Source organism: Triturus cristatus, chromosome 2_2 (assembly GCF_964204655.1).
Source record: "Triturus cristatus chromosome 2_2, aTriCri1.1, whole genome shotgun sequence".
NCBI lineage: Eukaryota > Metazoa > Chordata > Amphibia > Caudata > Salamandridae > Triturus > Triturus cristatus.
In genome coordinates, this window is record NC_140582.1 from 466,056,023 (window position 1) to 466,078,917 (window position 22,895).

General features: G+C 41.3%; 1 protein-coding gene across 2 annotated transcripts in view; it reads left to right on the top strand.

The window, feature by feature from the left end:
* Positions 1-22,895, top strand: part of BBS7 (Bardet-Biedl syndrome 7) — a 368,412-nt gene that overhangs the window by 52,728 nt on the left and 292,789 nt on the right. For both annotated transcript variants that reach the window (XM_085641566.1, XM_085641567.1), the window contains exon 3: positions 21,626-21,688. In XM_085641566.1, the coding sequence (XP_085497692.1) occupies positions 21,626-21,688 (63 nt within the window). The remainder of the gene's footprint in view (positions 1-21,625; positions 21,689-22,895) is intronic.

Here is a 22,895-nt window from a genome sequence, read left to right on the forward strand (position 1 = left end):
AAATACTGTTAACATCCGCTTTGGTGGAACTATATTTTCATAAAGTTTTTACCTTTTACTCTTTGCAGCATATTTATATAAGAATTTATCACCCGGAGAGATTAAGTGTTTTGCCTAGAATCACAGCATGTTGCGTGGTACCGCCGAGACTCAAACTGGGATACCCAGCTTTTGAGTCAGCAGCTCTGACCACTGCGCCACATCCTCTCCACTCCCGTGTTATCTGTCAGGGAGCTCTTTCCTTCTTCCGGGCGATGATTGATGAAAGACATTCTTTATTCATCACATAGGCAAAACCAATGCATTACCAATGATTGTTATTTCTTTTTCTTTCTTTCTTTCTTTCTTTCTTTCTTTCTTTCTTTCTTTCTTTCTTTCTTTCTTTCTTTCTTTCTTTCTTTCTCTCATTCAGTCTTTCTTTCTTTCTGTTTGTTTGTTTCTTTCTTTGTCTTTATTGTTTACCTTCTTTCCTTCTTTGTTTGTTTGTTTCCTTTTTTTTCTTTTTCTTCTTTTGTTTTCCATTCTTTTTGTCAATCAGCCTTTTACTTCTTTCTTTATCTTTCTATTCTTTCTTTCCTATTTTCTGTCCTTTTTCCTTCTTTCAGGCCTTCTTTTTTGTGTATGCTTTCTTTCCTATCTTATTTCCTTCTTGTTTTCTTGCTTTCTTTCCTTCTTTTCTTGTCTTCTTGCTTGCCTTCTTTCTAGATTTCTTGCCTTCTTTTCTTGCTTTCCTTCTTTATTTCTTCCCTTCCTTCTTTATTTCTATCTTTTCTTGCATTTTTCCTTCTTTATTTTGTGCCTTCTTTCTTTCCTTTCTTTTTTTGTTTCTTCCCTTTCTTCTTTCTTTCTGTGTTAGCAAGGGCCTTTTAATTTTGCTGAAATTATGTGTAGGACATAGTTGCCTATAGGTCTTTTCAGCCACACTTCATCCATTTGTCTGTAGTTGTATCATTTAATTTTTTTCCAACCTACTCAAGTTTGCTTCTAGGGGCAATGTGTCGGCCTGCTTCAGCAATGCTGACTTCCCTATAAGTTAGGGCATGCGCCCCTTTTCACAAGGAGCACATCCACACTCAAATTAGTGCCAGGGAGTACTATTGTAATGTGTGCTTTTTGAGACCAAAAAACATATTTGTTTTTAGTCCATATATCTTTTTTTTTTAGACGAACAGCTGGCGTCTTCTCAAACAAAGTTCAGCAGAAACCATGACAAACCAAAATAATACAGACAGCGCCAGACCTATTGGCTTAGTGCTTGTTGAAACTGAAAATCAGTTTTAAGGCTGGTAAAGGCAGCTTAGCTGTCAGCTGTGAGAGCTAATGTCACCAATTTTTCAAAAAGGTACAGAAAGAATTGTAGAGTAGTAGATGGTGCTGGGTCAGCCTCCACAGCTATTGGGTTTCTTGACTTTTTTTTCCATGTTATGCATTGCTTGGTTGCCCGGTCAGTCAAGTCAGTCCCATTCTGTGAGTGTATTGTTGGTGCCAATGTATGAATGCATTTTGGATTCACTGTTAAGTGATTCCTTAATGTGACTGCAGCTATTGCAGTGCTCCAGCACTGACAGTTTCTTTTGATTTGTGGGGTGACTTCGCGGATGGGTTTTCCTCCTCCCATTGTCTTTACACTCTCACACCAGCCATCATGCATTCCCCTATTCCTTCCTCTCTGCCCATTGCTCTGTCTTGGAATCGGGTGAAGAAACTGATCTGATGTACTTCAGATCACCACCACCCCCCCCCCCCCCCCCCCTCATAATGCACTTGGTGCAGAACATCATTGTGATCCAGCAATAACAACATAGCCAGAGAAATGAAGAAAGAGCAACCGTTTTTTTTTCATAGCTCTTCTTCAGTTTTAGTCACAAGGAGATGTTGCCCTTTCTTCATTTTCTTTGAAAAATACAAAAAGGCTGTAGCCTTCTCTGTATTTGAGGGGTAGGCTAGTAGATGTATTTAAGAATGAAGAGATCTATCAGGAGTATCCCATGACTGATCTAGACTCCTCCCAGCTCTTTCAACGTGGTCTATTTTGGCATTTATATTGATATCTCTGGAGACTAAGATGACTGCCAATACGTTCTTTGCTTTGTACATTCTCAAGTGAGGAGCTGGTTGTGAGTGTTCATCTGGTGCTTGTCTGAATTGGCACCTCTATGCCTGACAGTGGATGTTGTGAAAATACTGATAGAATACAAATAGAGCCAACATAATTTTCATCAGTCTACCGTCCGGGTCTCCATCTTTTCCAACTAGTTGGGAAAACTGACTTCACACTTCAAAACTCGAAGGGACAAAATCAGAATTCATCCAATCACACTTATACAAACAAGCTGCACTAAACATCCTGGCCAGAGGCAGCACATCGTCTTGAAGATGCATCTGAGGTAGGATACTTGCAAGAAAGCATGCTGAGTAGCCCCCTTGCTGCACTATAAATGTCTGTGACAGGACATTCCTTTTGAAGACCACCACTGCTGCCTTAGCTTTTGATACATCATGTAAAAAGTTGTGAGGATGATGAAAACCATTAATGTCATGGGGGTTAGAAATGCAACAAACTATCCATCTATACATAGTGTCTTTCTTCGCTTTGATGCCTGGAGTGAGGTCAGCATATGTGACAAATGGATGCTTAGAGAGTCTGAACTGTTTTCCCTTATCCAGTCAACCTTCAAAGTTCTAGAGCCCTCCCAATTGTGCTAATTCTTCATCCACAGACGAATTGGGTCTACACTAACAGACTGGAAGGTAGGCTTCTTGGTTTAAGTGATCTTCTGAAGGACTACCTTGCCCTTGTTGAAGGAGATTGCTAAACAAAAGTACCTATTCAAAACTAATGCATCTATTTCAGCGAAATGAATTTGATGGTGTTACCAACGGCCTTCCTCTCACAGCTGGTTTGTGGTGTTCCCTATTGCAGAGCCATTGCCAGCATCACCATTGGGAACACCCTTTTCATGGTCCTGGAGTGGACTGCAATAGTGTCAGAGGAGCGACCCAGTTTAGGGTACGTTAAATATAATAATGAGTCCCTACAGAACATCAAACACTAAAGGACAAAGCAAGTTTTCCTGATTCTGTATAGTGCTGGAACTCGCAAGCGTTTGCTTTTAGTATTGGAGAGTGTATCTATAGGTGTCATCTGAAGAATACTCTCTAATGGAGAGTGTATCTATAGGTGTCATCTGAAGAATACTCTCTAATGGAGAGTGTATGTATAGGTGTCATCTGAAGAATGCTCTCTAATGGAGAGTGTATCTATAGGTGGCATTTCAAGAGTACTCCTATCGTCTGCGAACAATTTTAATTTATAGCAGAGTAATTGTGCAATGGAATCTTGGGAAAAATCAAAAGACTGATTAACAGCATTTATTTTGATTGTAAATCACAAGCAGCAATCGGCGGCGGAAAATGCGGTGTTCTCTAATGTTTAGCAAGTGCCTCACTAAAGAAAAGAACACTGGGGGGGGGGTGTGCGTGTGTGTGTGTGTGTGTGTGTGTCTGTCTGTGTGTCTGTGTGTCTGTGTGTCTCTGTCTCTGTCTCTGTCTGTGTTGTCAAAGATGTCACCCAGACAGTCTCTGCCCTATGATACATTGAGTTTAGAGACCTCTGCACAGTGCACTTTTGAGCCTAATACCAGGCAGGACCCTGATCAGCACCTGTTCTAGATCTGAATTTTTCCTTCCCAAACCACCTACGTATTGGCACCCATATAAGACAGAGAAGGAAACGGAGGACCCTCGTCTGCCCATTCTTCCTATTGGGGAGTCCTCGCTGTGTGCTTTAGAGTCCCTGCTATGGGCTTTAATTAAAGACTTACGCTAGCAATATAAGGTATAGATAAGATTACTGTAAGGGAGTGCTGCATGGAAGAGTTGCAATCCAAGGTAGAGTTTGGGTAGACTCTGGTTTCAGGGCTTGAAGTCCAAGTTGCAAGCCAAAAGTCCCAGGGAGATGATATGAAATAGAATAAAGTTTTCAAATCAAAGAATGTGCCATCACTTTCATTTTCTGCAAAATGCTGATGGAGCAGCCAGGACTAGTCTTAATGGATGTCTTTCAGAGAAAGGTAAAAGCTTGGTACACCAATTTCTTACATCTAAACATTTTGGAAATGACTCCTCAGTGGCTTCGGAGGAGCATAAACACAATAGATAGTGGCTTGTGCAATAGCCAAATGATACAAAATACTCACCCTTTAAAAATAGTTAGATATTGATGTACCGGCACTAAAGATCGAAGCATCACTTTGGTTTCTAGTCAGACTCCAGGGATCATGTGGTGACAACGTCCATATGTGTTTACTCACCTTCAGTTTGCTTGGAAATTCTTCTATCCAAGAAGAACAATGCAGAAAGATCTGAGAAATGGGGTATTCAATAGCTAAATGTATCTTTTAAATGTCTGTAGTGCAAGGTATCTCTCTACCATAGTGATCCCAAGACTCAGTGTAGCCTTAGTTTCTTAAATTGGTAGATATCGGTGAACTTCTCTTTGTCCTCCTCTCCCTCTATCTAATTTTCTCACATCCCATGTGGGTCATGAAACCCTTGGTGTTTCTTTGCGCATAGAACAGCTTTTTAAAATAGTTAAAAATAAGTCATAGTGAGGGTTTTGTCAGGGAAGTGCTCTTCTATTTTACATTGCCACAGACCACTTGTCGTTTTGTATGATTATTTTAGCCCTTGCATGAACACTTTATTAGGCCTGATTTGTACACTACAGTCGATTCTTTTTATACCCAATTGTTATATAAATTAATTTTGGACATTTTAAAAACTTTTGGCAGAAGGGCATATCAAGCCTGGTTGGGGTCTGACTTTAGCTCCTGGTTTAAAATGTTTTGTGGCTGATCCTCATAAAGTGGCCTGCAATTTTTTATCTTAGAATGGTCCCATGTCGCTGCAGCCCTTTTGGACAGGCTAACTTCCTAGTTAGTTTCTTGCGAGAGCTCCACATGTGTCAAGTGGGGGGATAAAAGGCAATCCGCAGGCAACCTGCAATGCATCCAGATGCTTTGTAACAAACACAGAATCCTGGTGTCATTTCTCTACAATTATTTTATCCGTTTTTTTCTCGTTTTTTTTTTGGGTCCTCATCCGAGCACTTTATCAGTCTGATATGTGATTTGTGCACAACAGTAGATTCTGCACAGGCACGTTTTATATTCAGTATAATATACATTATTTTTAGGCATTTTAGGAATTTTTGGCCAGATGGCGTATCAAACCTGGTTGTGGTGTGATCGATTATTGTTGTACCTTGTTTCGATATGTTGGATTTTTTCTCTGGCCGATCTTCATAAAGGGAGAGTGCCATTTTCTCTTAGAATCTTCCCATCCAGCTGTAGCCATTTTGGCTAACTGACACGCTAGTGTCTCTCTATACCTCTTTCATGTATTGTACTGTATTGTAATTGCATTTATATAGCGCTTACTACGCCCTGACGAGGCGTCGAAGCGCTTTTTCGGCAAGTAGCATGCTACTCCGTAATCCATAAAGGATTTGCGTTGAGTTAGTATAGTAAAATATGAAAGTAATTTGAGAGGTGTCGGGGAGGGGAAAGACAACTAACAGTGCCTCAGCAAAACATGCAGGACTACTAAAAGAAAGCCTGTCAGCACCAGATTGCACCCAGCAGCCATAGATGCTCCTGATTGGAAAAAGAATCCAAGAAGTAATTATTCTATGGGAGAAAAACTACTAAATTGTATTCTCCCTTTTTTTTTTTAGCCTACCTTAACTGACTCCTGATGCGTTGTGAAACTTAAACTTTCATATTGAACTGCAACACTCATTTCTCCATCCCCCTATTCATAGCTGCTATGGGTTTCCATACCCTTGCAGATTTCCTTATCAGCGTAAGGTCTGCAGTTCGGAACAACTACACCATCAGATCTCTGGCAGACATTTTTAAGGTAGATCTTTTGTGTTTGGCTTACACTGACTTTCAGAGGAAATGACTGATGTCCTAAACAAGCTTGTCCCACCAAACTTTATTAGTTATACTTTACATCGATCTGGGAAGAGAGGAGGCATGTTAGCTGCTATTATTAAAAACACACTAAAATGTATAAATGTTTACTCAAATTGCACTACAGCAAATTCAGGGATCCCTCATGAGCCTTCTGGTCTTGCGTTTTGGTTTACTGTCCACCCCAAAGGGGAGTTATACGCCTTGATTTATTTTCTTCGGTTTTACAGCAGCAGATACTTCTCACCTAGTGAGTGTAGATGATTTAAATTTTCATATCAAAATGGTTGAACGCTCTTTAACCTCCACGGAAATGTTCTCTTTTTTGGACATGATTCTCATTTCCCCTTTACGCACCCATTGTCTGGGTCACAATACTATTTCTGCCAACTCCATACATTCCACTCTTTCCTTCTTCCCTGGTCTGAGCACTGTGACGTTGTCTTTTCCTTCATTTACATACAAATTTGTTGGTAAATCCTATATGGCGGCCATAAATTTGTGAAGTTGTAGATGGTCTTGCACAATATGTGTCTAAGTAATGTGCCCTGACCGGTTCTGATACTCAAGCTGTTAGATTGCTACAATTCGAGCATTATGTCTGCACTTGATAATGTGCCTCCTATAAAAGAAACACATTCATAGACTCCCTCTTTCATCACTTACCTGATTTTCTGAAGAATTTGCCCATCTGAAACCGTCCCTACGCACAGGCTTGAGGGCTGAGTGTGCTCAACATAATCCTACTTACAAGGTTTCTGTTAAGAAAGCTAACACACACTTTTTCTCTAAGAAGATCGTTAGAGCGCCTAATATCACAAAAGCCGTTTTTGATGTCATGTACAATCTGAAGAATCCAAAGAAACAATTTATTGAAACACTAACAGGTGACAAGTGTAATGCTTTTGCTGACACTTTCATAAAGAAGACTACAAATTGCTCTGGGGCTTTATCTCACTATCTGAATGATGAACAGTCAACCTGTGAGGTTACGTTCAATGGTGATAACTGGGAATTACCGTCCTCTTTCACCCTCCTGTACAATGAATCTTTTTAGTCCATTGTTAGTGTCAATAAACCCATGGGCGCCCTCTTTCTGGCACTCTTCCAGCTAAACTCTACAAGAAGTTCCTATTAGTGTATGCTGCCTTTCCAAGAGCTGCTTTAAATGCATCTTTTGCTTTACGGATGGTTCTCGGAACCGTATACAATCTTTAGTGAGCCTATTTTGAAAAAGCAAGCTTTAGAACTGGAGGCCTTACCAAACTTTCACCAAATTTCTCTTTTGCCTTACTTAGCAAGTTTTCCTGAAAAACAGTTTTTTTATGTAGGATTTCGTGGCTGAACATGTTATCCTTCACTCTTGCAGAACCTGCTTTTGTCCATGCCTCAGCGCTGAAGTTGCTGTAGTTTCACACTGGACGAATTACGTTGTTGTGTAGATGTCATCTTTCTGCCACCATAATTCTGTAAGTGGCATTGACCCTGTCAGTCGTCATATTCTCCTGACCAAACTCTCGGAAATTGGTATTTCCGGCACCTCCCTTTCTTAGTTTTCTACTTTTGTTTAAGCAACTACTTTCCGGATTTAATTTTCCTCATTCTGCTATACTACTTGAAGTCTGTAATGTTGAGTTCCCCAAGGCTCAATCTTGTTACCACGTTTATTTAACATTTACTCGTTTCTTCTTGACCATCTCATTCAGTCTTGTGGCTTTGAGGTGACTCTTTATACAGGCAACACACAGATTGTGTCGAAAACTGAAGTAGAAGCTGAGTCTGCGGGCGTCAAAGTTACATAATTGTTCTTTTAAATTCGAAAAATGGATGAGCCGCAACCCTGTGAAATTAAACCGTGATAAAAGTGAATTCTTATGACTCATGAAACTGTCACCTTTCTGGGAGCTGTCATTTTGACTCCTATTTTTGGGTCTGTCCAAAATCGTTCTGTCAAACTGTATGAAAAACCAAGGATCCACTTGAGTTTAACCATGCGGGATCTGGTCATTGAAGTTATCAATTCCTGTCACTTCCAGTTTTGGTCTTAAAAGCGTATTTTACACCTGTTTACTCTTTCTCATAGTGTGCAAATTGCCAATGCTGCTATTTTTACATGCCTTGACTGCGGCAACACGGTTTGCTTAAACTTGCCCAAATTTTTCATTCAAAAGCATCAGAGAGCCTGAAACACTGGTACCAGATTGGTGCTTTAGCTAAAACCAAGAGGCCAGGTTTCCCCTGCTTTCACCTCTTTACACTGGCTTCCTGTTGCTTTTTAGATTGTTTTCAAATCCATGTGTCTTGTACATAAGACACTACACTCAGCATTGCGCTCTCCTCTCAACTCATGTTTACTAGGTCAAGCCTAGGCAGCCCATGCACTTTTGTGCGAGCCATGCTTTATTGAAGTATGGCATAGAAGCTCTGCCCATTTCTCGCCCATCTTTTCAATTGGCTCCTGTTACTGTCCTTGCAAAATCGTTGTTTTTCATTTGTGAATAGGCTCAATAGTCCCTCCTTGGTGCCGCCTTGTCTACATTTGTAACTTCCCATAACGACTGGACTTTTTACTAGTGTTGTTACACGGTCTGCTTTATAAGTCGGTGAGCATTATATTCTTTAATGATCTTCCCCAATTCCACCCAGGACATCGCAGCACGCCGCACGCTTTTAGTAATGTATTTATTTAAATTACAGCGGCCGAGATTATTTAGGGCCATATGTATCATTCAAAATTGCGATCGCAAACGCTGAAATGCGCACAATTTCGGCGTTTGCGATCGCAATTTAGCTAAGTGGGATGTATTAAGGTAAAACTGCCTCTCAAAATAAGGAATCGCAAAATTTGCCATTCCTTATTTTGCGATGGCATTTAAGAATTTGCAAATTTTGCTATTCCTTAAATGCAATGTAAGAGGCACAGAAAAAGTGCAATTTGGGCTTAAAGAATCGCAAATTACCACCTACTTCAAGTTGGTGGTAATTTGTGATTTCTCTGAAAAGTGCACTTTTTTGCATTTTTCAAAGTGCCATGTGACGCGCATACATGCCCTCAGGGCATGCATGTGTGCCACATATGCACACATGCACATTTCAGGGATGCAACAGGGTGTCATTTTGACACCCTGGCACCCTTGAAATTGGATTCTCAATTTGCGATTCTCTAATTGAGAATCGCAAATTAAGAATGTCTTCCCATTCATTCCTATGGGCCTCTAGGCCCATAGGAATGAATGGGGAGGTATTCCTTAATTGCGAATCGCAATTTGCAATTCGCAATTAAGGAATATGTAGGATTCGCAAAATTATTTGCAAATCCTACATACATAGCGTTTTGCAATTCTCAAATAGCGATTTGCAAAAAATTGCTATTTGAGAATCGCAAAACCAAACTTTCATACATATGGCCCTTAATTATTTAACGGCGCAGTCTGCTTTCACTTTAGCGGCCACACTCATTTAATTATTTATTTTACAGCGCGGGCCACTTTCAATTTAGCGGCCATACTTAATTATTTATTTATTTAATAGCGCGGGCCGCTCTCACTTTAGCGGGCGTGCTACAGAAACTTTCAGACTTTTTTTTTTTCCACTGTGGGTGAAAGTGCCCGATACGCGCTTTCACTTTAATGTTGGCCGTGCCCCTTTCTTTACACGTTGCTCACTGTAACCTGAATACGCGAGCAGCGTCTAAAGAAAGGCCACCATTAAAGTAGTCTCGCATTTGCGAGGGTTTGAGCTATTGGCAATAAAAATAACAATGCCTTTTATATATGTGTTGCTTTTAAAAACACATAAATAAAAGGCATTGTCATTTACAATGCCAATTGCTTAAACGCCCGCCAGTGCGAGACCTGTTGCATTGAAAATGCTTGTCTTTCTATAAAGCATCTCGTATCCCGAGATCTCAGGACATTCTCCTGTTGTCTGTTTTCAGGTTGGTCCGCACTAATGTCAGCGGTCATGCTTTTTCTGTTGCCACTGCCAAATAGTGGAATTCACTTTCCCTGAATGTGAAATATACATCCGTCTTTTAAAAATCTTTGAAATCCTGGTTGTTTACTGAGCGTTTTAAGCATTTTCTTTTACTTCATGCTGTTTTTTTAGCACAGTGATGCACTTGATACCCTCCAGGTGAATATTGTGCTAAAAAAACCATAAACAATTTGTTCTCATTGCCTGCTTTTTTGCCATCCTGCAAAGACATTATATAACATCATTATTTATTATTTATATAATACTAAATAATTAAACTGCATGTCCATCCCATCTTTAACCTCTTGCCCAAGTTACTTCAAAGCCACTTACTTGTCATAACCTACACATTGGTTTAAAAAAGGCAGGGTCTCCCATTGAACCCAGAGGTTGGTAGTGGAGTATTTACCCCATTCTCGCAGTAGGCAAACAATATCTTTCTAGCTTGTGTTTTACCACTGTGTGGCTACATTTGTCGGTATCTCTGCTGAGAACCCCTTGACGTCTTACCCTGGTCAAGGGCTATGATTACTTCCTCAGTCATGTCCTCTTCCAGGACTTCCCTTTACACCTTTTCCAGTTTTTGTAGGTAGAGTTCACTGATAAATTCATCAATCTCGTACTTGCTCTCAGCCACCTAGTCATCATACAGTATCTGATACTGATGAGTGATAACTTGGCCTGTATCTGCGTATCCTGTGATACACACACACCCTATGTGCCCCTAACTTCACTGACCAGCGTCTTTCTTTTTCCAGTCCACTAAAGAACGCGATTAGTTCACTCTCCTTATTATTAATATTGCAAAGCCTTTTTTGGGAGCACAGGTTATGCGTTTCACCTCATCGTTAAACAGGCTGCGCAATTTATTTATTTTTACTTCAAAAAATAGCTTAATCTTGGTTTTATGTTCTTATTGTATGCTTCTTCTGAAATAATCAATGTCCCCTCGGGGAGGGTGAAAAATACAAGGTCCACATCAGTTATTATACCTCTCTAAAACTAGGCAAATTATGATGTGGGGCAAAGAAGTAGTCTTACCTAGATTATGAAAATTAGCTCCAGAATAAAAAGAAAAGTGCTTGCTCTCCCAATTTGAGCATCTCTGTTTGCCTGTGAGACCCACAAATATCATAAGGTTTCTTATGCTTTTTTATTATCCCCTTTCCACACCCTGAGAGTTAAAGTCTTATCAGTTGTTCTTTCAATACCAGTGTGACATTAGATACCATCACTAACAGAACATTCAGGTTTTCCGCAGCAGGGGTGGGTAGAAAATCATGGTTTTATTAAAGACACAGAGGCTGAAATTATGCAAATCCTCTTTATTGCCAACTCACAGCAGTAACCAGAACTCAACATTAGAACTTAGAATAGTTTAGTCATTCCTGGTGCCCAGGAATCCTTGATGAGTTTTGAAGCTTTTGATAATAAACCTGACACTTGCCATGCTCTCCCGAAATCAACCATTCCATCAAATGCAACTGTCCCTGTTATACTAGTTTGTAACTTTCCCCCATTGCATTCACCAGCAGATTCAAAACTTCAGGCAGACCAAAACGAAGCTACCAGCACAATTTCTGCACGCGCTCTTCTCAATCTCAACATTAACCTCTGAATCATAGCAAACGGTGGAAAAACATAATTGCGAGCTATTCCCCAAAGCTGCAGAAACGCATCTACCACCTCTTCCTCCAGATCTGGTTTCCAGCTGTAATATCTGCGTACCTGAGCACTCACCCTGTTCACAAACAAATCCACCATCAACTGACCTCATCTTCTCTCTAACTCCCTGAACACCTCTCTGTTTAACATCCAGTTGCTGGAATCCCTCAACTTCCTGGAATTCCAATCTGCCACCCGTGTTGCTTAACTCTGGTATGTACTGTGCTTGAACCATAATATCCTTTTCTCGACAAAAATGCAAAAAGTCCTTCGCTAAATCTGCTAAAGCCTTAGATCGCGGGCCCCCTAATTTGATCACATACTGTACTGCTGAAGAATTGTCCATCTTCAGTAGTACACAACATTTCACCTGATTCCTTACAAAACTATCACAAAAGAATCTGCCAACAATTCCAGATAATTTATATGTATTTCCTTTTCCTGCAAGTTCCCCTTTCCCACTGTCGCAAAAGAACCACACATTGCTCCCTAACCCAGAAGACTGTCACCCGACTCTATTACTATATCCAGAATCTCGCCCAAAATATCCCTTCCATTCCAAAGCCAAATTTCCTAGCCACCACTCAAGCTTCCAGTTTGTCTCTACATCCATCTGCTCCATCTGAGAATACATCATCCCTTTGCAAAGGTACTTGGCCTTCAACCTCTGCAAAGCTCAATTACATAATGGGGTCGTACACATGGCCTGAATCGACGCGTAAAACCAAACCACCGTCCTCGCTTTCTGACGTAATGTTATCCAATCGCACAACTACATCCTTCTTATTTCCCTGCGAATTTCCTTCACTTTCTCCAGTGGTAATCTCAACACACATTCCGACATCTGAATCTGAAACCCACCCCCAAAAAATCATCTCCTCAGCCGATTCGAAACAAGATTTCTTTCTGTTCACTACAAACCCAAGGTCTTCCAGTACCCGCACAGCTGATTCTGTTTGCTCCTGTGCCAACTTTTTGCTCTCTGCCATTATTACATGTCATCCAAATACACAATTAAACGGACACCTCTCATCTGAAGCCAAGTCACATTCGGCTGCATCACCTTTGTGAAACACCAAGGAGCCAATGTCAGACCAAATTGACAACTTTTGAACCTCCACATCACCCCGTGCCAACAGAATCTCAAAGTTCGTCTGCTCTCGGCAAACCAGGACTGTCAAATACACATCTTTCAAATTTAGGCTTTTGAACCAGTCTCCTTTTCTCAACAGATCTCTCAGGATATGAATACCTTCCATCTTGAAGTGATTGTACTGAATCCAATCGGTCAACTCCGCCAGGTTTATAACGTGTCTCATTTCTTTGTCTTTCTTTTTCACCAAAAACAAATTGCTTACAAAACCCATCAAAACATTCTCTGCTCTCTCTATTGCTCCTTCTTTCGCTCATTCCTCTATTTCCTGACTTACCATCTTCCGCTCCTCCTTTGAAAATCTAAGGGATCTCAGCAATCCTACCTACACCGGTACCTCCACTAAATTCATCTGGTACTTCTGTACCATCTGCAAAACCCATGGATCTACAGTTACTTCTTTACACCTCTCTAAAATATGGGCGAGTTTGCCACCCAGTTTTATTGAGGGACACACAGGGACTTTTTCCGAACATACCTTGTTGCCCTTTTGCCCTTCAGTCTTACTTAGATCTTCCTCTTCCCCTTTGCCTAAGGGATAAAATCCAGTTGTTTGAAATCCTGAGGGTCTGTATCCTCACTATATCATCTACACTGGTGGGATGTTACTCTCCATTTTACTTATGCCTAAATGCCTGAAATAACACTTTATTTTCACACAAAATAATTTAAAATACTCCTCCAAAAAATGTATTCTTCAAACTGAATGGCCAACTCACAAATCACACGTATTAAAACTCACTTCCATCTGGCAAACATCAGCAACCAGCATTCCTCAGCTCTTTCTCTGCCCAATTGCAACGTTAAGAAGCTGACTGGCTGGAAAAAGCGATAATTTTAATCCCAAAATATAGCCGCCGACGTCTAATACTAGGTATTGGCTGCATCCCAACTTAAAATGCCCGCCAACTAAAACCCTGAATACAGCAGTCCCTTTGGCTCACACTACAAGAACGTCCTCCAAGCTCGGACCCACTTCAGGTGAGCAAATCTGTTTGAAAAAAATTGTTTTCACTAAAATTATTTAATATTGTGCTCTTTACATTATCCAGAGGCGCTTCGCGCCTACACCGCCGTTTACCTTGCGCACCCAAGCACGTGCCCCGCCGGCTTCCGTTTGTCATACCAGTGACACGCGTGACTGTCTGAACACACGAACGGCCGATCAGCGCGCACGGCACATAAACTGTTTTTTCAGCCCTAAAGACAACTAGCAACCACTAATCCTACTTAAATCACCCCCCCAAAAAATATTCTTTAACAAGTCCTACTGATTAAGCGAGTGGGTCTTAAGTCCAAGGCTTACGCACACTCGCAGCTCTAAGATGGCCACGGAGGCTTAACTTTTCGAGTTCTGGTTGCTGCTGTGAGTTAACAATAAAGAGGATATGCATAATATCAGCCTCTCTGCCTTGCCATAAAATCTATTCTCCCTAGGCTACATTTAGCAATATCAGTGGTACGTATTCTTCTGTAGCTACTATGTTCTCACTGTGCCATATTCTGGAGACTGCTGCATAGCACTTTTCCATAATTTGCCTGTTATGAAAGGGATGGGCTTCCTGAGCAATACCATGACTCTTCGAGACCTGCATGAAAATTCTGCGTGAGCATCTTGTTTGTATTTGTCCCTCCCTCTGAAGTGGCATTCATTTTTTAAGTGAGTTCCTTGCAGCAATATCGTATGTGGTTTTAGTTCTCTGGAGCATCTAAGTGACTACTCCAACTTTAATTCTATTTCTCAGGCCTTTCATGCACCCTGTAAGGAACAACAGTGCTCTGTGTGTGATCCATCACACTACATAGCGAGATCTGTCAGACACCACAGCTTTTATCACCCACAGATAGCACCTCACAACCACATGCTTAACTTTGTTATGTTATGTTAAATTATTTGTAAAGCGCAACGTATACCCGAAGGTATCTTGGCACTGAGTTTGTAAGCAGTGAAAGGGGAAAGGACAACCTACTGATTGAAGAGCCAAGTTTTTAGAAGTTTCCTGAATTGGGGCAGGGAAGGAGCTGATCTAAGATTGAGTGGCAGAAGATTCCAGGCTGTCGCAGCTCTAACCACAAAGCTGTTGCCCCCCATTTCAATTTTTTAAATCTAATGGCATTTACTCTGAAAGAGCCTGCTGATCCTAGGTTTCTTGTAGGAGTGTACCATGATGAGGCTTTCTTCAGAAAGGAGGGTCCTGAGTCATGGAGGGCCTTATACGTAAGGCAGAGGGCCTTGAACTTGATTCTGTTTTTGACTCTCAGCCAGTGAAGATCCCTGTGTCCAGAGGAAACAGAGTGGGGCCTAGGCAGGTCCAGTATGAGTCTGGCCACTGAATTCTGAAGAATCTGCAGCTTATTCAGATATAGAGCTTGCAGGCTGATTTAAAGGCTTTTACAGTAATCGATGATGGATAATACTAGTGTGGAAATAACTGACATCCTGACTGAGATGGGCAGAAAGATTATAATTTTTTTGCGTATTCTCAAGGTGTTATATTAGGAGGAGACCACTGCATTGATTTGATTGCCCAAGAGTAAATGGTCATCAATCATGACACCAAGACTCTTGGCTTTCCTGGTGGGTACGGGAAGGGTAAGAGTTATTGCTGAGTAAGATCACCTCGGTCTTTCCAGCATTAAGCTTGAGGTGGTGTTTGTTCATGCAACCATTAAATCTGTTTCATACAGTCATGAATGCGAAGACCAGTGTGGTTGGCCTCATTGGAGACTGATAAAACAATATGTGTGTCGTTCGCATAGGAGGTGAGGGAGAACCCAAAGGATTCGACCAGGGGAGCAAGGTCTGTGACATATATATTAAAGAGAGTTGGGCTGAGAGAGGATCCCTGTGGAACCCCGCAGGGCAAGCGGAACGAGCTTGATGAAAAGGCATCAATGTTGATTATATTTTCCCTGTTTGACAGGAAGGATGAGAGTAGTTTTAAGGCAAGGTTTTTTTTATACCTTTTGCTTCCAAACAGTGGATCAGGGTGAAATGATCCACCGTGTCAAACACCGCAGACCGGTCCAGCAGGATAAGGGCGGCTGACCCCTCCTCCCCCTTTATCTAGAATGAATTTGAGCTCATTGGTGGCCTTAATCAGACCAGTCTCTGTGCTATGTTCAGTTCTAAATCCGAATTGAGTAGGGTCCAGGCAGTTAGAGTCCTTAATGAACTGATTTAATTATTGCTTGTTCATTACTTTCTCTACAATTTTTGCTGGGAAAGGAAGCCTGGAAATAGGTCGATAGTTGGCCGATGCCTCAGGATCCAGATTAGTTTTTTTCAAATAAGGCAGGATGGAGGCTCACTTCCATTGGGATGGAAAGATACCAGTTCTAAACATATTATTGAATATGTTTGAGAGGTAGATTGCAATAATGTCAGGGACTAGCTTGATAACTGAGGGCAGACAGGGATCGCCTGGGGAACCTGACTTGGTAGTTAGGATAAAGTCTTTCATTGATCCAGTGAAAACAGGGGAAAAAAACTCGAAGCTTTTAATAGCCAAGTCCTTATTGGATACTGTGTTTGCATTATCTTGACCGGTGCCTGGCGGGGCGTTTCCCCAGTGACCAAATGAGTAAAAAATTGAGTCGATTTTACCCCTGAAGTGCGAACCAATATCATCGCAGAAGGACAGGCTGACCCACTCCCTTTTTTGCTCCAGTTATTTAGTTAATTTATTACTAACTTGATAGAGTTCTCTGGCTGAATTTTTGGCAGATTCGATTTGAGAGGAGAAGTAGACTGCCTTTTCTGTAAGCAATAGGGCTTTGTATTTAGTTAATGAGCGTTTATAAGTTTCTCTCTCGTGTGTGTCATATTGTGCTCTCCATTTCCTCTCTTGGCGTCTACAACCTTGTTTTTCCAATCTGAGGGCCTCTGAGAATCATGGAGCAGATGGACGTGTCCTGCTTGGACCACCTATTTTTATCGGTACGAGTTGGGAAAAGGCGGGGTTGAGTCAGGTAGAGTAAGTCTCAGTTGCAAGTTCGGGATTTTCCACCACCGTGGGACTTTAAAATAGTAAGAAGTTGCTCAAGTTGGTTTGGTCAACTTTTTCCCAGGATCTGTGCTGGGACGATATAGACCTCTTATTTGGGGCTGTAAGGGTAGTGGGACAGTTGATCTTAAAGAGGATGGCTGAGTGATCGGACTAAATTAGTGGGAGTACTTAAAGACTAGAACATTTTTTGTTGTTTGAGAACAATGCATCCAGCGTATGACCACCACGATGAGTTGGATCTGAACTAAAAAGTTTAAGATCAAAGGCATGCATGATTTCAATTAATGCAACTGTATCCCTATCTTCTGTTTGCTCTAAGTGGAAATTAAAATCCCAGAGGACCTTAAAATTGGAATTGCAGATATCTGCCTCGACTGAGGAACTGATAGAGTATAGAAAGCCAGCTTTAGAGCCTGGAGGACGATAAATTAAGGATCCTCAAAGTGTGGTAATCTGAAAGTCCAAGATTGAAGGACAGTACTTCACAGACCAATGACTGTATAGTTGTAAACTTTGCCCTGAATTTATCATGGTAGATGACCGCCAAACCCCCTCCTCTTTTTAATGGACAATCTTGCCTATGCAGCAAATACCCAGAAGGTGTGGCGGCAAGCAGTTCAGGCATTGAGATATTGGTGGCCCATCTTTCAATGATGAATAAGATGTCAGATTTGTGTGAATCGATAAAGTCTGCTACTTCAAGTGCATGTTTTACTAGAGAGCGAGCATTGATTAAAGTGCACAGTGTACTCCTACTGTCCTTTATGTTAGGTGATATCTGGCTGGAGCCGGGTGAGCTGGCAGAAACACAGGTGCCATGTATCCAGAAACCACGGGAGGTGCATAAACCCTCCGAACCCTGGCAAAGAGCTAAAATATTAAAACAGTGACAATTCACCTTCTGTTTATTTAAGGCATTTAGTTACATGCTTGTGAAGGAAATTTTAGCACTAGGATCTGAGGCAAAAGTGGCAGGGGGTCTGGCGCTGGGCACGGTCAGGGCGCAGACGTGCTTGCCTTTGGCGCACCAGCGGCACACCCGCTGCACTCGTCCATCCACGCATGCCGAATAAGAAGTGTGTCAGCTGATCAATCCCTTGCCGGAAGTGTGGGGAGTCAGGGGGAAGGAGCCACGTCCCTCTGCTCAATCGACGAGAAAGTGCAAAGCGCAGGAGATGTGCAAAGCGCAAGAGAAGTGCAAGTAAATTAGCACTTAAAACTGCAAAACTTTTTAAACCAATCCGCAGATAGTCAGCGGTTTAAAAATAGGTAAGTTAGCCCCCTTCCAAACATTCAGAACCATTCTCCACAACACTCATCCATACAATAGACTTGGAACTAACCAACCCGCCAATGCATAATGGGCCTGTAACCCCAATATAGTAAAGCTGATGGACGTAGTTGTATGCAATTATCACTAGTATCAGTGGAAGGGAGATTATCCCCTATCCAATTTTGTCACACAGCATAAGCCCATACGCCCATTCCTCTGGATCATTTCTTAGGTCTCAAGTCTCATAGGTCCTTAGGGAACATTGACGATTCCCGTGGTCCACATACATCCCTTCCCAGCTCCTGCTGCATCAGATTCAAACAGTGGTTTGCCCCACTTGGGTGTTCATTAGTCTGAGTACCTGGAGTTCATTCCCATGTGTTTCCACCAGCAGTGCAGTCTTTAGGGCAGTGCATGGTGCAGTATTTTCCATGATGTTGGAGCCAAGCATGGGGCTCCAGCTCTCCTCTTGCCACTTGACCATCCTCAAGGCAGGAGGATGAGGGTACAGTCTTGAGGCTATATTTCAAAGGGTTTTCCTAGCCTGACACAGTTTTTTCTTTACAAAGCTACTACACTGTTCATCTCAATGCTGGAACAGGACAGCTGCACCGTGCACAGCCTTCACAGGTCAAAGCACTGGCCAGGAGAACTGCTAAACAGAGAAGTATCTAGCCACGGTAAACCACCCTGTCTCATGATCTGGACCAGCCTGTCAGACCTCCGGAGCACCACCCCTCTACCTACTTCTTTTCTTTGTAGGGCAGAGACTCCTGCTCACTGTCGCCAGCCTCTTCTCTGCAGGGAAGTATTAGTTCCTTCAGCAAAATGATCCCTTTCTCCCTCAGGCTGCATTGTGTCACATGAACACAATGTTCATCAGGCCAGACCCCTCGGTGCCCCCCCGAAGACCCTATAAGAAGACTTACTGTATGTGCCATAGGATCTGCTTCAGCAGCATCGCTATTCTAAATCACTGTTATGTTGCCCGCCTACTATAGCAATTTGTGGGGCCTAATATAGATTATAATTTCATGATCATTCTTTCAGGGTTGACTCCAGGATGCCAGTACTGATCTCATTCTTATTCTCCGAACCTCCAGATGGACAGACTGATCATTCTCCCTTCCCCCAAGTGGAATCAAGTTTCCTGGTTGCCGCTCATATGGGATCCTGTCTCCATCACAATCCTATGCCCCGACCCTCATGTGCCATGGGTGTTACTGTCACTGCCACACTCTACAGCACCTTTACTCCCATTGGCATACTCGCGGCGGCCATGCACCTTGTCAGGCCATCATAGTCCCTTCACCTCTAACACAGTTCCCCAGGTCTGCCCACCTACATGCTGGAAAGAAGCATTGGGATCCCACCTCCAGTCAAACTTTTAATTAATTGATTCACAATGTGGGTACAATTCTGCTGATAAAGCCCTGCTTTTAACTTTTTAGAGTGCTGGTGTCCTCATGTATGTAGAGCTTTATTCCAGGACTTCAAGAGAATTAAGAAATGGGAGAGCTGGAGCTCTTTCACCCAGCAGCTACGTTGCGTCCCATCCAGTCTACACAGATATTACTGGGAAACGTTCGCAGATACAGTCTGATATGAAATCCAAGTTTAAAACCTTTAAGAAGCACCAAAACCCTATAGTGATAAATAGAACTTAGAAAGTTTAAACTCTTGTAGAAACAAGCTGGAAGAGTAAACAGAGGCCCCTGTCAAATCACTTCCCTTTGCTTCAAACCAATAGTGAGCAGCATGATGAGGGAAGAGGCAGCTTCCGAGACATTCACAGAAAGTTTCGGAGTAAGGCAAGATAGGATGTGCAGACACAATCTCAAGTTCCTAAGCATCCTAAAACTGATGTTAAAGAATTCATGATTGAACAATAAGACTGCATTGAAATGAACTGAAAACAAGCTTTGGCAAAGCCAATTGGTCTATCCTCTTAAAATCGAGTGGTGAGCTATTGACTTTGCCAATGCTTGTTTACTTTGGCAGATATCACTGCTTAAAATTGTTACTGGTATTACCGATGTTGATTACCATCAGCAAACAAATGTGCAATTATGTATAAGCATGTATACATCATGACGCTAAGGCGGTCCCAGTGTGATGGCCTATAGGCAGGCATATCTCATGATGCAGAGGGCATTCTGCTTTCTTTGTCTTTTTTAATCTATTATTTCTATATGACCAGTTTCCAACTTGGAGCAGTAAATTTGAAATAAAATAAGCCTGAAGGCAGATTTACAGTATGGTTGCAAATTGCAGCTGCTGGGCTCTCCTGCAAAGTGCTAAAAGAAATTAATAAATAAAAAAACAGTATGGGGTGGGGTGGGTCAGCAATGGAGTAGTGGGGGGTGTGGCAAGGGGGAACTAAACGCTGCCAATGATCATCTGCTGTGTGGGGTGGGTGAGCAATGAACAGAGCACAGGGGAGTGGGGTATGAAGGGAGGAGCAGCACACGAGTGATAGGGAGACTAGTCAAGAAATCAAATGTACTACTGTGGCGTGCTAAAAGAAAAATTAGTTCTCTGAACCTGAACCGTGAAACAATACATGTCATAGCATGGTAAAGAAATTATCCAGAGGCGAGACAAACAAAGAATATGTAGGGAAGCAATTGACTAAGTGTAGGAAAAGGAGATAGGCAATCAAGACCTAGAGGCTGACCTAAAGCCCACCATATGTATATATTTATTAGTATTTAAGACAGTAGGTCTTCAACTGCAAACAGCTAAAGATGTCTGTAGGCAACAAGTGAAAATGACATGCATAAAAAGATTAAATAGTGCACACAAAACTGTTTATAGTCAGACTCAACCGAATTAGGCCACAAGATTTTAGAGCAAATCTACCAGAAAAAGAATCTTTTCTCATAATGCCAAAGTAGTCCAGTGAGGATGTTTCATAATCACAGATCGATCACAAGTTTGTTGGAGAATCGACGACAGGGAGTGGGATATTTTCGGAGAGCCTCTGTAGAGGCAGCAGTCCAAGTATTGTTACATTTTCATGGCTGGTTTAGGGTTACCTTTAAAAAAGAATCCACACAAATAACATAAGTTAAGAACTGCTATAATATTTTCTTATTTTTAATTTAACTCCCACATGACGGCGAGGAGAGGCTACACCTTGCTATTTTTCTGGTGGTGATCTAAATGGGGACAACCAAAAATCATATTGAAACCACCATACCTATAAGTAAATAAAGTGGATACTCCAATAAATAATATGATATTTTTGTTATTTTTACTAATACTTCACTCTACTTGCACTTTTAGCCCATTGTCAAAGCTGCCTTTCTGGTTCTGTTTTTTGGTTTGCTAATGATGTGACATTGAGTGTCGCACTCAAACTTGTTTGTCCCTTGCTATGATGATTCAGTTTCAGTAGGCCATGTTACAAACCTTAATATTAGACCGTAACGATCTACTTGGTTTCTGAATATGGAAAATCTGACACGGTCGGTTTAGACAATAAATCAATAAAGTCTCCATACTGCACAGACATGATTAAAAGTTATTATGTTTTGATCAATCACTAATGCTGTTAAATCTGTTTTAGGTGGCCATTGGAGACAATGATGGTGTTATTACTTGTTTTGGGATCAAGAAAGCAGATGTTGTGGTAAGTTTGGAAAATATATTTGAGCTTTATTATGCTTGGATTGATAGCCTTACTAATACTTTACATACAACAAAGCGTTTTTAAAGTTGGTAAAATAAATGTAATAGTCAAATTTTAAATTGTAGTTGTTGCAAGTCTGGAAATGCCTCTCATTCATTGTCTGTGACTCTTGTATGCATGCTTACATTATTGAAAATAAATCTGATGATATATTCTAGGCCATGCATAGACCTGTGATAAGATCCATCACCACTAACTGAGGCCTGGCTGTACTTCCTCCACCAATTTGCATATATCTTTGCCACACTTGAGGAAAAACAAACAGTTGAGAATGTAGTGGGTTCAGAATACAGTACAACGTGTAACTTTACATCTCTACTGATATAGGCACGTTCTTAGTGTAGCCACCAGCCACTGAACCACAGAAAACCAAAATGAAAAACAGTCTATCCAGAAAATGGTCATCAGATTGTGGTGTTCATTTTGCTTTAGATTGGGCATGAATACTCACAGGAAACCAAGTTTGTCTTAATGTAGAATGATAGAAGTACAGACACATAACCTCTGTAAATTGTTCTCGCATATTCAGAAAAAGCCTCTAAATCTTTTGCTGATGCCAAACGTCACATGATATTTTCAGCTTATATGATAATCGACTATATTATTAAAGTATGATTCAGCACTCTATACTAAATGTCCAGGCGAAATTTAAATTCAAAGTCGGACAAGAGACTAAATATAATTGCCGACGGTCTTAGTGTTTCCTGTGTGTGTGTAATCCTACATCTTCACTGCTTCCGATGTCAAATTGCTTTCAAGCCAACCAGTGATTAAGACGCTGTCAGCAAATGGTGATCATCGTTCTTCTGCTTGTGGATGATTGTCTCACTACTTGAATATTGGGCTTTGTCCCTCAATGCATTCCATATCATTGACTCTTGCCTTATCTATGAAGAGATTGCTCTGTATAGAAAAAGGTGATAATATGTTGTCACCCTTGCTTAAAAGAGCACCTGCGTTTCTCCTGACTGCCATAGTGTGTTGAATTTCATACATTTTGTTTGTCACTTTGGTTCCTTCAAGCAGAGATGACATCATGTTTTGTCCATTTTTTTTCTTTAGTAAGTATTTCACATCCAAACATCTGTCCACCAGCCTTGTCATTAGCGCATGTCCTTTCTTCTTCTATTGTATTTCTGTAAATAAT